The sequence below is a fragment of the Biomphalaria glabrata genome, chromosome 7 (assembly GCF_947242115.1).
Source record: "Biomphalaria glabrata chromosome 7, xgBioGlab47.1, whole genome shotgun sequence".
NCBI classification, from domain to species: Eukaryota; Metazoa; Mollusca; class Gastropoda; family Planorbidae; genus Biomphalaria; species Biomphalaria glabrata.
The window spans coordinates 23,369,315-23,385,634 of NC_074717.1; the positions used below are offsets into that span (position 1 = coordinate 23,369,315).

The 16,320-nt window shown below is 37.0% G+C and overlaps 1 protein-coding gene across 3 annotated transcripts in view; it reads left to right on the forward strand.

Moving 5' to 3' along the window:
* The window catches only part of LOC106073604 (ribonuclease P protein subunit p29-like), a 25,961-nt gene continuing 9,641 nt past the window's right edge, over nucleotides 1-16,320 (forward strand). Inside the window, exons 1-3 of one of the 3 annotated variants that reach the window (XM_056035150.1) lie at nucleotides 1-169; nucleotides 4,251-4,539; nucleotides 12,951-13,006. In XM_056035150.1, the coding sequence (XP_055891125.1) occupies nucleotides 4,503-4,539; nucleotides 12,951-13,006 (93 nt within the window). In that variant the 5' untranslated portion in view covers nucleotides 1-169; nucleotides 4,251-4,502. Of the gene's footprint in view, nucleotides 170-3,661; nucleotides 3,921-4,250; nucleotides 4,540-12,950; nucleotides 13,007-16,320 lie in introns of those variants that run through there. The other 2 variants (XM_013234215.2, XM_056035151.1) reach the window with 2 other exon arrangements.

A 16,320-nucleotide genomic window follows, 5' to 3' on the forward strand; every position in this document is an offset into this window, starting at 1 on the left:
GTGGCTGTTTTTAAAGAAAGTAGGCCTAACTTTAGACAGCATCAGGAAATAAAAAAACATAAACAAATATGGCGGCATTCTTAGTTTGAGATGGTTTGAGCCACCAATACAAAATTGCTAAGAAACGCCTAGAGATTAGAGGATTGACGAGAATATTTACCAAGACAGGGTAAGAAAATGAGTCGGCGGTTAGGGCATGGTACAGAGTTGGTCACATTTTAAGTAGTGAAATGAGGCCTTTTTCGTACATGCTGGGAATGATGGAAGAAATGTGTCATGAAAATAAGAATGCAGTTGAAGCTGTCACTCTTTTTTTTTCTTCGCATGACAAGTAGAAATCTCAATTAAAAACTAAGAGATGGAACAGCAGAGCTGGAAATATTTACCATTAGCGCCGACATATCTGGTATCGTTCAACTCTTGGTTGGTACTTGTTCGCAGTAGGCCTACGAAAAGCAATTTTTAAATCACAGAAAAGATATCTGCTATGACGAGGAACATGCATTGGGACTACCACTGGCAAAGATCTGTTCAAAAAAGTTTCAGACATCATGGAGGAGAAAGCTTATTTCCTTTGAGAATAATTAGTCGGAGTGACTACAGATACCTCCAAAAGTATGTCTGCGAACTTGCCAGTTACTTACACAGCAACTCTTCATTTAGCAGGCGGAAAGGTGCGAAACCATGGCGGTGTATTCAACTCACAGACGAGCATCTAGATTCAGTGCTTCAACTTGGCGTCTCATCAATGCCATCAATGTAGGATCTTCAGAATTAAGTTATGGAAAAACTTCCTACATCCCATGAATTAGTATTAATATTAAAATCGCGTTGGATTGCTGAGTGGTAATTCGCTTGGCTTGCTATCTGAGGGGTTCCAGGTCCCAGGGATGGCTGCCTGGTCGTGCGGTTTGCGCGCTGGACAGTCGTTCAGATTTATCGATGGTCCCGGGTTCAAACCCTGCCCGCTCCCATCCCCCGTCGTCCTGCGGGAGGTTTGGACTAGGAAGTAATTATCTTCAACTCTGAAAGAACATCCGAAACATGTAAAACAAACAAAGGTTTGATAACTGGTGAAGGCTGAGATTTTTAATTTCGGGATCTTTAGGTCGCCTTTGAGTCAACCCATATCTAATGGGTAGGCCTAACTGACGTTAGTTGGGGAAAAGTGCAGGAGGTTTGTCATTATGATGGTTACATGACATCCTCGTTAACCATGGACCACAGAAATGGGTCTGCCCTATAGATCGTAACGTCTGAAAGGGAAACATTTTTGGTTTCTAATAAAAGTGCTTTATTTTTTTATGTAATGTTTTTTGTATCTTTTCTGCTATTTGGCCAGAGACATGAGAGTTGGAAATGGCCAACCGGCTGAATAAGTTTTTCAGATCGCTTTCTTATCTAATTAATATTTGAATTAACCATTATTAGACCTACATGTACCTAATTTTGCTATTACCTAATTTCGAACCAAACCCGAACTTTTGACCTGACCGAACGGTGACCGAACCGAACCATACTCGTCATCGAACCGAACCAGAACTTAAATCTGACCGAACCGAACAGAACCTGTTCTGTTGTCACAGATTAATAATAAATTACTGTAGACGTTACTAATTAATAATGATAATAACGAGACTGTCTTTATCAAGGTAGACATATGTAACTAACTTTTATTTCCTTCCGCTTCTTTGCTTTCGTATAAAACATAAACAACAAACAATGACGTAATATCTTCTAATATTAGCACATCCTTCCTTTTGAAGCTATTATCACATCCTTCCTTTTAAAGTTCTTAATACTTATATTTACAAGGAATTTTGACAACTCGACCACTTCTGGTTGTCTTGACCGGCACAGCAAGTTCTCTAGATGTTGGTTTATAATTGTCTGTTCCGTTTGTTCTAACAGTTTGCTGTTCATTGTCTTTGTCGGTGTCATAGTACCCAGAGATGTCTTCTTCGTAGCTCTTGTTTAAAAACCGTTGATTTCGTCTGTATGTTTTCCCATCATTTGTCTTTATGATGTAAGATCTGGGTGATGGATGTTTCTTAATGACGACTGCTTTCTGCCATGTTTGTCCTAGACGAACTCTCACCTTCTCCCCGACAGAGTAGTAATTAATAATGATAATAACGAGACTGTCTTTATCAAGGTAGACATATGTAACTAACTTTTATTTCCTTCCGATTCTTTGCTTTCGTATAAAACATAAACAACGTAATATCTTCTAATATTAGCACAGAACCCGAACTTTAAAAGTTGGGTTCGATTCCTATCTTTAGTAGAAAAGAAATATGTACACCCTCTAGGCTACGCTCATGGAATTTGATGACTGTAGTTTGCTTTAGATTTTATATCGAAAGGGAAATTTTATGTCAAAACCATCTGTTGGGGGGTTTTAGACGCTCATAGAATTAGGTGACTGTAGTTTGCTTTAGAATAATAAGGTAGCGGGGGTTTAAACACAAAACCATCTTGAGGGGTGTTAACTAAATAATTGACCTGAAAAACTATGGGCCTTCAATCGAAAGTTTTACTCTTGGCTACGCTCATAGAATTTCGTTTGGGGGGGATTCTCCCTGGAGTTAGCAGAAAAATTGTAGACTCCGCGTAATATTCAGCAAGGGGGTCTGCAGTATTTTTGGTATTGAAAGCCAACAAAATGCATATTCTGAGGTATCTACATGGCATTTTCATGCTATTAAAAAGTTTTATTTAAAAAACCTAATGTGCTATTTTTACTGACTTAGACCCTCCCGCGCCGTTCGGCGCATTTGCCGTCAAGCTGTTTCCACAAAAATCTGTCACTGGTAATGTCTGAAGCCTCTTCCCACCTGCTCTGAGGACCTCCATGAATGTGTGGCGCCAAGTTGTACTGGGATGTCATCGCAACTCTTATTATGCGTAATTCCTTTTGTCAGAGAACATGTCCAGCAAACCTGATGCGACGCTCAGTCACAATCTTAATCTAGGGGTCAACTCCCAGTTCGGCATAGGATTTCCTTGATTTAGACCCGATCTCTATAACTGACTCCTAAAATCCGTCTTAGCCATATATCTTTGTTGAGCCACATTTAGTGTTTTTCAATTTCGCAGATGACTATTCACTGCACTTTATTAATGGAGCCCCCGTCACTGGTAAAAATGTGTAACCTCTCTTGAATACGTTCTTGGAATTAGGTAACTCAAAGTTACTGTAGTTTAATTGATTTAGATTTTATATCGAAAATGAAGTTTTGTCGTCAAAATCATCTGTTGGGAGTTTTAAACTAAAAAAATCTCTGGAGTTATTTTTTTTTAAATTCAAAACCCCATTTAGCTACGGTCATAGGTTTTGGTAACTGTAGTTTGCTTTAGAATAATATTGAAGATAGAGGTTTTCCACCTCAAAACGCTCTGTATGGGGATTTTAAACTCAAAACCATCAAGAGGGGTTAGCTGTGCTGGGGCAAGTGATGGTTTAGTATTAAAATCTCACCTAAAATAAAATCAAAGCAAAAAATCAGTCACTAAATTCCGATCCCCCCCTCCTTAGGGGGGAATTTCATTTGGGGATGGGGGTGGGTGAATCCCCCCCCCCCCCCCCCGGCTACGCCCATGGTACCAAGTATAGTTCCATGGATAGACTAGACTATGTGCAAGCAGCAGTTCTGAGCAGTACAAAAGTAAAAGAGTAAAAGTAAAAGAGATAGACGTCTTTCCTAGATTTAGATCTCTAGATCTATATTAATATTAGTAGAATCTATATAGGCATCTAGATCTAGTCAATCTAGACTAAATCTATGTCTAGATCTAGATAATAGATCTAATTAGACTAATGGATATCATAAAGTTAAACCTAGATTAGATCTCTCTCAAGACTTAAGTCTGTTCTCACTCTGTGTCACAGTGTCATGAGTGTGTGTCTGTGAAACAGTGTGAGTGTGTTACTAACTTACTCACTGAGTAACTTAACTTACTCCACTGTGTAAGTGTAAAGTGTGTATAGCCAAAGTATAGCAGTATCTCAGTATAGTCATAGGGTCTAAATAATATAAATAATTATAATTACTAGATCTAGATCTATACTCTAGTCTATGTCGACTATGACGACTTTGTGTATACTAGATCTATTAATTACTTCTTATTTTGATACTATTAAAATAATTATTAGTCTATAAATAATCTATATACTTTATTATAGAATATAGATTATTATAGATCTATCATTAAAATGATTATAATTATTAAATATCTTTTTTTTTTAGGCTGTAACTAGATTACTATGATCTAGAATAATCGTCAAAAGGGTCCTTCGATGTAAAGTTTTACCAAATAATCTAGATGCTAGACTCTAGTCACTCTAGACTAGTGAAGTGTAATCTGACAGTTAGATCTAGATCTATCAGTTCTATCTAGAGATCTATTATCTGCCAGTACCATTTTATAGAAGAACATCATCATTTCATCATCATTCAAGTTAACAGTTAACTCAACATTCAGATGTCATCATCATTATCATGACTTCATCTGCCAGTGTTTCAAGTAAAGGAAAAGGTAGATCTGTTCTAACTTCTATAGAAAAATCATGATCTAGATCTAGTCCTAGACTTATATTTTTGTATAATTAGACATTTACTAGAAATTTTAGATTAGATCTACTATCTTTTACTATGATGTAGACTCTAGACCAGTGTTTCTCAAACTGTGTGCCATGGCACACTGTGCCGCCGAAGATTTGCAGGTGTGCCGCGGGAGTTTTCAGAACGCCACACATGCAGCGTTACACTGGTCTGTCTACTATTCAATGTTTATTTATGTTGCGATGACATCCCCACTTGCAACGACCAGTACAAGTAGTGGAGCGCACCATATTGACGGAAAGGGGTGTTAGCTATTCAGGTTATGGAATTGTCCACTATACATATACTATTATAATGACTCAAATGTAGGCTGCCTTAGTTCTTAAATTGGTAACAATAATAATAAGCGATGTGTTTCATGTAAATTTTTTAGGTGTATGCTAATAATAACAAATTATCAATAAGCATTATTCATTGTTATCCATGGAGAAATACGTTAGCAAGAATGAAACTGCAAAAGTGTTAAATGAAAAGCAAGGAACCAAACGAAGGTACAAAGAAGATTACATCTGATATGGTTTCAGATCTTCTGGACCTGAAGATTCTCCATTGTCATTCTTTCTGATCTGCAATGCAACTCTGTTGAATAGGGCGCTTGTTCCAAGCAAATTGAAGAGACACTTGGAAAGAAAACCTCCAGCTGTAAAAGTCCAACCGAAGGAATACTTTGAAAACACAAGGGCTCAACAAAATAAACAAGCTAAGAAACTTACTTAGCAAAATGCAAGAAAGCACACCCAGAGGCTGAATCAGTCATTGCATCAGCTTTAGCAATAGTTGTTGAAACTATCCTTGGACCCGATGCCGCCGAAAAAGCTAAAAAAGTTCCTTTGTCAAATGATACTATGTTGCGCAGAATTGAAGACTTATCGCCAGATTTAAAAGATCAAATCTGCGAACACTTCGACGTGACTAACGATGAAGTGTCTCTGCTGTGGTCTCTTCAAGTTGATGAATCCACTTACGTTAGCGGCAAAGTCCAGGTGCTAGCTTTTATTCGGTTCATAAAGGATGAAAAATGTGTCAACGAATTCTTATTTTGCAAAGACTTACAAACTACAACCAGAGGCGAAGATATTTTTAATGTGGTGAACGAAAACATTTGCTAATCAGACTACAGTGAAAAAACTATGTCAGCGTTTGAACCGATGGCTGTCCTTCCATGAAGTGAAATAGAAATGGGATTCGTCAATCTTGTGTGTCACGAAAATCCAAATGTATTAGTTGTTCACTGCATGATCCACAGAGAAGCTCTTGCCTTCAAATCTTTGCCGAAAGATTTAATGTCTGTTCTGGATCAAGTTATTGAAGTTGTAAACTTCCTCAAATCTCGACCGTTTGCATCCCGACTTTTCTCAGAGCTTTGTGAAGGAATGGATTCAGACTACAAATGTCTCTTGTATGATGCTGTATCACACCAACGTTCGTTGGCTATCCAGGGAAAATGTGTTAAAGTGTGTCGTCCAACTCAAGGCTGAGCTGATTTTATTCTTGGATGCTGAAAAAAAAAAGACTTGGACTTTCTATTCATGACGAGATCTGGTGGGTTAAGGTGACATTTCTCTGATTTATTTGACAAATTAAATCCATTGAATTTAAGTCTTAAAGGACCATCGAAAACCATCATCACTGCATCCTCAAAACTGAAGTCATTTGGAGAAAAATTGTCTTTGTGGCAAAGTAAGATCTCGAAAGGAGTCTTCAACTGCTTTCCTACTTACAATGAATGTGCTTCAACTAAAGAAATCAGCCCCGAAATTCTGGACACTGACACACCTGCAGTCAGCATTGCAGCATTACTTTCCAACAGTTTGAAGTCATGAATATGGATGGGTCAGCTCTCCATTTGGAAACAATGAAGCTACAAATCTGACAACTGAAGAAGCAGAGCAGCTCATTGATTTAAAAAAAAAAACGATGCAGTTCTGAAGTCAAATTTTGCAGAGAAAAGCCTGGATGTGTTTTGGATTTCATTCAACAAGTTATATTCTACAATCAATTTAAAAGCAATCAAAATAATTCTTCCATTTGCATCTTCATGGTTTTTTGAGTTTGGATTTTCAGCACTGACTGAAATCAAGTCTAAGAAAAGAGAGAGACTTCTTACAATAGACGATGAAATGCGAGTTTGTTAGTTGACTTTGGAGCCTTGATTAGATCGCATTTGCTCTCAAAAACAAGCACACCCTTCACATTAAATGTAATACTTAAAAACAGATAAAATCTTTTTTCTTTTTATTATAAAGCAACTGTTGCTCTTCGTGGTGTGCCGCAAAATTTTTGCCTCCAGACAAAAAAGTTTGAGAAACACTGCTCTAGACTCTTCTACTCTCTAGTTTTTAGATTTAGATATATATATATTTAGATATATATCTTATGTTAATAAATAATAATATTATAAATTACAGTCATTTATTTTTACAATGGGTTGCCTGAGCCAGCCAGGAAAACCAGTGACTTAGCAGAATTTAGGTCATTGGTTAATATGCATGACTAAATGCATGACGCCTAGAACATAATCATCTTCTATTTTGAAGTAATGTCTGTATTATATAAGATAAAGATAAAATAATAAGAATCAAATAATGGGTGAATGTCATGATGTAAATGTATACATTATAGTATCTAGATCTATCAATTGTCTATTATAGACATGTATCAAACAAAGACATATTAATAAATGTAACCCAAGTAGAAGATATAAATGTACAAAAAAAAGGGAATCCAAAAACTATTAGCTAGCATAAAACCAAATAAAGCCTCTGTATCTGATGGTATTCCAGCTAGATTCCTCAAAGAACTTAGTCATGAGCTAGCACCAATGTTAATAATACTTTTTCAGGCATCACTAAATCAGGGCATTGTACGTTGGGACTGGAAAGAAGCTAATGTCACTCCCCTGTTTAGAAAAGGAGAAAAATCTAATCCGGGGAGCTACAGACCAGTATCATTTACCAGCATCACATGTAAAATATTAGAACACATAATATGTAGCAACAATCACTTAGATAAACATAATGTCCTCACTCCATACCAACATGGTTTTAGGAAATGTATAGACATAGGTCATGTAAAACTCAAGTAATAAGTAGTGATGGGCAAAAGCTAACTAAAAAGTTAGAAAAAAAATTAATTATGGGCAAAGTTTAACTAGAAAAAAAAAGTTTAGTTAAAATTGTAGTTTAATTAATTTTTTTAGTTACAATCTAAAACGTTTAGTTAAAATTTAAACAACTTTTCAACATGTGGTCAGGGTTGCAACACACATATAATACAGACGTTACTTCAAAAAAGAAGATGATTACGTCCTACGCGTCATGCATGTTAACCAATGACTTAAATTCTGCCAAGTCACTGGTTTTCCTGGCTAGCTCAGGCAAGCCATTCCATGCTCTAATAGCACTAAGGAAGAAGGAGTATTTGTACAAATTTGTCCTAGCATATGGGATGAGGAATGTGCCTTTAGCTTTGTGTCTTTCTGAGTATTTTATTAAACTTTGTTTTTGTATTTGAAGATTATGGTTCAGTGTTTTATGTATAATTGCTACTTTACTTTTAAGTCTTCTGTCCTTAAGGCTTTCTAACTTTAGTGATTTTACCAAAGGTGTTATATTCGTTTGTTATGAATCTCACTGCTCTATTTTGTGTCTGTACCAGTTTCTTAATGCTTTCTTGAGTTGAGGGGTCCCAAACAGAGGATGCATATTCTATTATTGGCCTAACCAAGGTTAAAGAACATTTTAATTTTATGTCCTTATTTGATTTATAGAAATTTCTTTTAATAAACCCTAATGCTTTGTTTGATTTTTGATAGCTTCATCAATATGGGGATTCCATGACAGTTTTTCATTTATTATAACACCTAAGTATTTTGCATTTTTAGTCTGTGTTACTGGTTTACCATGAATAAGATAATTGGAATTAATTTGTTTTAGTTTTTTTGTTACTCTTAATAACTGACATTTTTCTGGGTGGAAAGACATGCTCCAATTTGAATACAATTTATGTAATTCATCTAATTCTCTTTGTAAAATTTCTGTATCTTGTGTTGTTTTTATTGTTCTATATATTATGCAATCGTCTGCGAATAATCTGACTATTGTTCCTGACTAATGCAATTTGGTAAATTTTTATGTAAATTAAAAATAGTTGTGGACCTAAGACTGTTCCTTGAGGTACGCCTGAGTTTACTGTTATTGGTGTTGATTTAGAGCCATTTATTATTACAGTTTGTTCTCTCCCTATCAGAAAATCTTTAATCCACTGATGCAACGGACCATCAATGCCAATATATTTTAATTTTTTAAGCAAACTATGGTGGTGATATCAATAACTTTGATAATCAAAAAAAAAAATATATGATGCAGTTAATAACTATTTAGTCAGTCTGCGTTTGAAGAGGGTAAAGTAAGATGCTGGTAGAAGTTATGGGAGTCAATATCTGCACTTGAAAGTTGCAGCATTATAAAATGTTGTTAAACATTTTGCCAAAAGCTTCTATGCAATATTAAGAATGGGGTTGTTCTGAATTTTATGTGAGTCATGTGATGGTGTTTAATTTCTGTTTAATAGTTGGAATCTGATTAATGAGTTAGGTCAATATTTAGTGGTTTTAATCAATTCATTTGCGGCAAACAATAATTTATTAACTGCAGGAACATCAAGTACACCCTTTTTATAGTCTTAAGACATTATTGAGCTCTAAGTCTAAATCAACAGTTAGGCCTATATAGATCTAAAAGCATTTGGATAACCAACTCTAGAAAAAAATCTTAATCCACACCCTCTAGACTGTGTCCAACTGATTTTAACAACCTGGTCAGCTAGACGTACACATGTCGGCCTAGTGTACTGTATGTGTGTAGTCAATGATACTACAAGACTACCCTGCATTGTTTTTATTGCTCGTTATACAAAAGTGTTTGCTTAATGTCGAGTGGTCAGACAATAAAATAACACACTGGCATGGTTAGTCAAACATGTTCGTAGATCTATCTTTACACTAAAATAGTTACACAACCTCCCTGCCCAGATAGTAAATAAAGGGATTTTAACAACCTGGTTAGATAGATGTACACGTGTAGGCCTATATATTATACTGAGTGTGAAGAGTCCTATGACAAGACCACCCCATGTTTTTTTCTTGCGCGTTTAACAGTTATGCAATAGTGTTAGTTGTATTTTTAGTGGTCAGACAAGAAAATAGTACATTGGCATGGTTAGTCAAGCATGTAGGCCTACTTTCGCTATAAAATAGTTATACAGGTCAAATGTTTCTTAAAACTCCAACAATTTTGTTTCTATTTCTTTGGTTGCGAGATCTAAATTCTAAATCTATGTTATTTAATGAAATTTTAAACTTTATCGGTATAAGTAAGATTTTCCGTTATATAATAAGTTAATATAATTTTAAAAGAGTACCATTCTTTTCTAAAGGTTTTAATTCAAGGCAAAAATACAAATGCATATTTATTTAGACATGTTTTTTTAAATTTTATTGTGCATTAACGTTTATGTAAGAAACATCTTCCTTATTACTGATTTTGTTGTGGATAAATATTTCTACAATGTTAAAATAATTAATTTGAACTATAGGCATCCAGTCGGATGATTATAGTTATACAGGTCTAGTTCAACCACCACCCTCCTCAAATAAAAAAAAAAGGTTATGAAAAGTTTGTATAGTTTAATTAATTTTCTTTAGTTTAGTTTAACTTTATTTTGAAATTCATGATTAACTTTTAGTTTAACTACTTTATTTTAGTTGAAACTTAGTTTTAATTTAACTTTTTAAATTTAGTTTAGTTCCCATAACTAGTAATAAGATTAATTGATGTTTTTTTCTAAGGTATTAGCTAATAGTGCGCTAATGGATGCATTTGACAAAGTTCACCATCATAGCCTGCTTAAAAAACTAAAATACTTTGGCATTAATGGTTCATTACATCAATGGATTCAAGATTTTCTAAAAGCAAGAGAATAAACTGTAATAATAAATAGCTCCAAATCAACACCAATAATAATAAACTCATGTGTACTTCAAGGAAAAGTCTTAGGCCCACTATTGTTTCTTATTTACATAAATGAATCTACACTGTATGTGTGTATGTATGTTCGGGTGTCGTGTCACGTCGGGTCACGTAACATAATGTAATGTATGTTTGTCGTTTTCTTGCTCCCACCTACAGCTTCACTGCTTGCCTGTTGCCAAAGGGCTTTGGTTTAGTGGAATTTTGGGGGGGATGACTAGTGACTTGCGCTGGAATTTGGATTTAAAGTTGCCACAATTGTCCATCAATTCAAGTGAAAAGGAAACCGCCAAATCTGCAACAACCACAGAGGAATATCTCTTCTCTCTATTGCTGGGAAAATCCTCACACGCATCCTACTAAATCGGCTCATGCAACACATAGAACATGGTCTACTACCAGAAAGCCAGTGCAGCTTCAGAAAAAAGCGTGGAACCATTGACATGATTTTTGCGGCAAGGCAGCTTTAGGAAAAATGCCAAGAACAAAATGCTGACCTCTTCTCAATACATGTCGACCTAACAAAAGCATTCGACACTGTTAGCAGAGAAGATTATGTCAAAGTATAGATGTCCACAAAAATTCATATTCATGGTGAGACTATTTCATGATGGCATGAAGGCTCGTGTCCAAGAAAGTGGAGAACCACCAGAGTCCTTCAAAGTATAAAACGGGGTAAAACAAGGCTGTTTCCTAGCACCTACACTGTTCAGTATCATGTTCTCTGCTATGCTGACAGATGCATTCACAAATAGAGAAAACAACGGGATTAATATAACATACAGATTTGATGGTGGCCTATTCAACCCGAGGCGGCTCAAAGCGAAAACAAAAATAAAGCCGGCAGTAATCAGGGACTTGCTATTTTCTGACAACTGTGCCCTAAATGCCTGCTTTGAAAATGATCTGCAGAGCATCGTCAGTGACTTCTCAAGAGCATGCTCAGACTTTGGCCTTACCATTAACACAAAAAAGACTGAAGTCTTATATTTGCCTGATCCAGGGAAAGCCTTCTCGGATCCAAGCATCAAGATAAATGGACATGATATAAATGCAGTGGACAGATTTGCTTATCTTAGCAGCACACTCTCCAGAAACGGAAAGATCGATAATGAAATCGACCTGCGTATCGCCAAGGCCAGTGCATCCTATGGCAGACTGTCTAAAAATGTCTGGAACACACGAGGTATCACTACAAATACAAAGCTATGGATCTATCGAGCTGTCATCCTCCCTACATTGCTCTATGCCTCAGAAACATGGACAGTGTACAGAAAACATGCAAAGAAACTGAACCACTTCCATATGACATGTCTGAGAAAAATACTGAGTGTCAAATTGCAAGAAAAAATACCAGATACTGAAGTCTTTGGAAGAGCGGGTCTGCAAAGCATCCACACAATCCTGATGCAGTCCCAGCTGCGATGGGCAGGACACATCAGCAGAATGGCGGACATAGAAAACACTTCAGGGACACCCTCAAAGCAAGCTTCTCTTAAGGTGTTCAGCATAGACCCAGCCACCTGAGTGACAGAGGCACATGACAGAGCTTCGTGGTGTTGTGCTGTGAAAACTGGCGCACAGGTTGCAGAGGACAAGAGAACAGTGGTAGCAGAAGAAAAGCAAGGCCAATGACACTAGCTCCAGCTGGAATAACCTGCCTGGTGTGCAGTCGAACATTCAGGGCTCACATAGGTCTCACCAGCCACATGAGGATGCACAAAACCCCAGTGAAAAGCCCTCAGCCCCCTGGATGACAAAAGTGGTCATCATCAAACCACAATGGACAAACTAATAAAAAAAAAATGTCATTGGATTCAAGATTTTCTAAAAGCAAGAGAACAAACTGTAATAATAAATAGCTCCAAATCAACACCAATAATAATAAACTCAGGTGTACTTCAAGGAAAAGTCTGAGGCCCACTAATGTTTCTAATTTACATAAATGAATCTTTGTATGTATGTATGTGTGTATGTTAGGTAGGCATATTGTGTGAGGCTGGAAAGGGTCATGTAGATGACAATTGGCTTATGGTCACATGCAATGGAATAGCTGGGGCTTAAACTTATGTCTTAAATATCTTTTTGATCTCTAAACCTTAAAAAATTGGCTGTGGTTTAGGTTCAGACACAGCTTCTAGTTGATAGAATAGAGTGATTTTTAAGATACGATAGAAAGATATACAAGAAAAAATGAATCTTGTAAGTATAAAAATCATATGCAATAGACTTTTTGTATTAAGCCTATGCTGTAAGCTATCTTATTAACCATTTATGTCTGTTTTATTTTTCTCAGATAATCTTTATAGTGAATTAAACTATGAAGATGCAGGTGAAAAATGGCACACCACAGTAAGTTTTTTTTTATTTACACAAAAAAATTTACAAAGAGAAATAGAAGAATTAAATAAATGGGATTCAGATTGGTGCATGTCTTCTACCAAGAAAAAGCCAATTATTAAGAATAACAAAAAAAAGTAAAAAAAAAAACAACAACTACTTATTTTATTCATGGAAAGCTAGTTATAAACTCAAAAATTCTAGGTGTTAAAAGAAATGGAAAAATTATCATTGAGTCCCCATATTGAGGAAATTATTTAAAAATCCAACAAAGCAATAGGGTTTAAACAATTTTTTTTTTTTTTTAAATCAACTAAGAACATAAAACTAAAATGTTATTTAACCATGCTTTGGCCAATATTTGAATCTGCATCCTCTTGGGACCCCTCAACTCAAGTTTCTAGTGCTATTATTGTAAGGAATGGGTTGACTGAATCAGCCAGGGAAATCAATGACTTGGCAGATTTTAGGTCACTGATTAACATGCATGACTAGATTGACACAGGGATATGTGTAGTATGTAATTTTTTTTTATCTTTTGAAGTAACACCTGTTTAAGATAAGATACAGATAGTTGAGCACAAAGCTCCTTTTGCAGCTTGATTCAAGGTAAAGTACTACCTGAACCTTGACTTATTTCTTTATATCAGTTTTGGCTTTCTAACTTTCAGTCAAAGATTCCAATTTAGTATTAGCTATGGGCTTATTATTTTATATTCTCATTGAGGCCCCCCCCCCCTTTTTTTTTTTCTATTTTCATTCAATTCAGTTTTGAGAGCTCTAAGATCTGTTTAGATTAGGGTTTCACTGTATAGTAGTTTTTGATATCTGTCTGGAACTTGATACCTACTTGTCTTTTAAATAGATCATGTTACTGAACATTTTGTCAAAATTGCTAAATATTGTAATAATTGAAGGAAGGCAACTCAACTAGACAAAGACGTTTATTTAAGACATGACAAACACAAAGGGGCATCTGCCTTGAGTACAGCATCTCTCCTCGGGCGGAACTCGTTTTTCTCCTAATGTCAACATCTGACTTGTCTGGTCACAGATAGTGCGCACCTTCTTTCTGCACTAGCTTGGATGGCGGTGCACATGGCAAGGTTATAACATTGCCCCCTTCTTAGCACTTTTCGTCCCGAAAAGAAACACTGCAGCTGAGGTTTGACAGTTCAGGTGGAGGTCAATCAGTGGGAGCCACAGGTGGCAGGGAGCGTGTTCCCCACGAAGACATCCGCATTGTTTTCTTCCAGTGCCGCTTTCTCTTTCTCCAGTTGACCAGGCTGTTGTTGCGACGATGACGTGGCCGTTTGACACACAAAGAGATAGTGTCGAGCACTGTTTTCTTCAGCACAGCCGTTGATCGGACATGCTGTCTCAGCAAACCTTCCCGACATACGCCTCTCAAGGGAGCTGCAGGTTCACATGCAGCCACGTTTCAAACAAAGTCCAATGCACCGCAGTCATCCTCAGACAACAGTCTCACGTCCAGAATATAGGTCTCTTCAGGTTCAAGTGGAAAATGTCTTCCTCTTGACAGCTCAGATTTAGAATGGTTTGATTGACATTCATCTATGCCAATGTTGATGATGATGGTAGAAGTACATATGCCCTGTTGGTGGTTTTCTTGGCATCTAAATTCTATGTGTGATGCGCCGCACGTACAGTTCATGCTAAACTTCTGGATGCAGTTGTCAAGCTTTGAATTTCCCTCGTGAGCACCAACAGATTGGCAGAGGTCTTTAAGGTCCATAGCAACAGGCTTGAACGCAGACCCAACGTTGTCTTGATCCGTCCGGCTCATTGAGGTACTGGTAACAGGTACAACAGGAACAAACGCTTCAGGCACGTAACAGTCTTCAGTTTCTTCATTTGTCTCTTTCCCTTTGATTTGGTACATCTCGTTGAGATCATCACAGCAATCATTTTCATGTTTCTTGTCTTGAAAGTCACAACCACAAGACTTGCCCACAACACAGACACAGACGGTGCTCAAATCCCCAGCGTCTCCGTCACCACTGTTTGTGTAACCACAGTCTTGACCACGCAACTTCTTTACCAACGAGTCTACAGGCAACTGCTCCTTTACCCAACGAGTCTACTCCTTCTTTCAGCTGAGACACCATTTTATCTACCTTGTTCCCCATACTGTTCATTTGTTCACACATTGCATCAATACCTTCATTTATCTTGCCAATAAGCTCATAAATCTCCGGTTCAATTTCAAATAGGTAGGTCTCCGGATCTTTGTCTTCATCAATTAGGGCTTGCCGGAGACGAGCTGTAAGCACCTCCTTGCTACCACCAAGCTTCAGGCTTCTGTAACGAAGTTCCTGCCTTAGCTCTTTAACTAAAAGCTGGTCTAGTTGTTTCAAAGATGCCATTGTGCCAGAATCCTACCTCCTCTCGTTGTCGCCTATAATCCCACTTCTGACACCAATTGTAATAATTGAAGGAAGGCAACTCAACTAGACAAAGACGTTTATTTACACAGAGACATGACAAACACAAAGGGGCATCTGCCTTGAGTACAGCATCTCCATATTGGCTCTCACCTTGGGCGGAACTCGTTTTTCTCCTAATGTCAACATCCGACTTGTCTGGTCACAGATAGTGCGCACCTTCTTTCTGTACTAGCTTGGATGGCGGTGCGCATGGCAAAGTTATAACAATATTATACCTATATTCCTATTAATTTCTTTTTTACTTTTATTTATATTATTATTTTAAACTCTGTTACTGATTGACGAATTAAAGCTTAACAGCATTTATTATCAGTTAAGCCTATCACAAACTAATCTGTGTAACACTAGTGTGTGTGTGTATATGTACAAGCCACCAATTGTAAAGGGTGTGTGTGAGATGGTGTGATGTACTTGTTCAGGCCACTGGCGGATCCAGAACTTTGGAGTTGGGGAGGGGGGGGGGGGGGCGATTTTTTTCTAAACCCTAACCCTAACGCCCAGTAAACCCTAACCCTATGCATAAACGTGCGTACAGTTATATTATATTTATTATATAAATTCGATATATGAGAATAAAATAAGACTGTTTCTCAATCTTCGGCGAAAAAAACAAAAAACAACAGTCTTTCTCTTGCAAGCTCGGGGGTCTGGGAGAGCACTGTAAGCTTCTTCAGTGGGGTTCGGGCGAAGCCCCGACTCCAAAAGCGTTTTTTTGCATTCTTCACTGCAGAAACGCATTCTCCTGACATCTACAGCTTATTATTCATCAGTGAGGTTCGGGGCGAAGCCTCGACGCTAAAAGCGTTTTCTGGCATTCTTCACTGCAGTAACGCATTCTCCTGACCTACAGCTCATTAT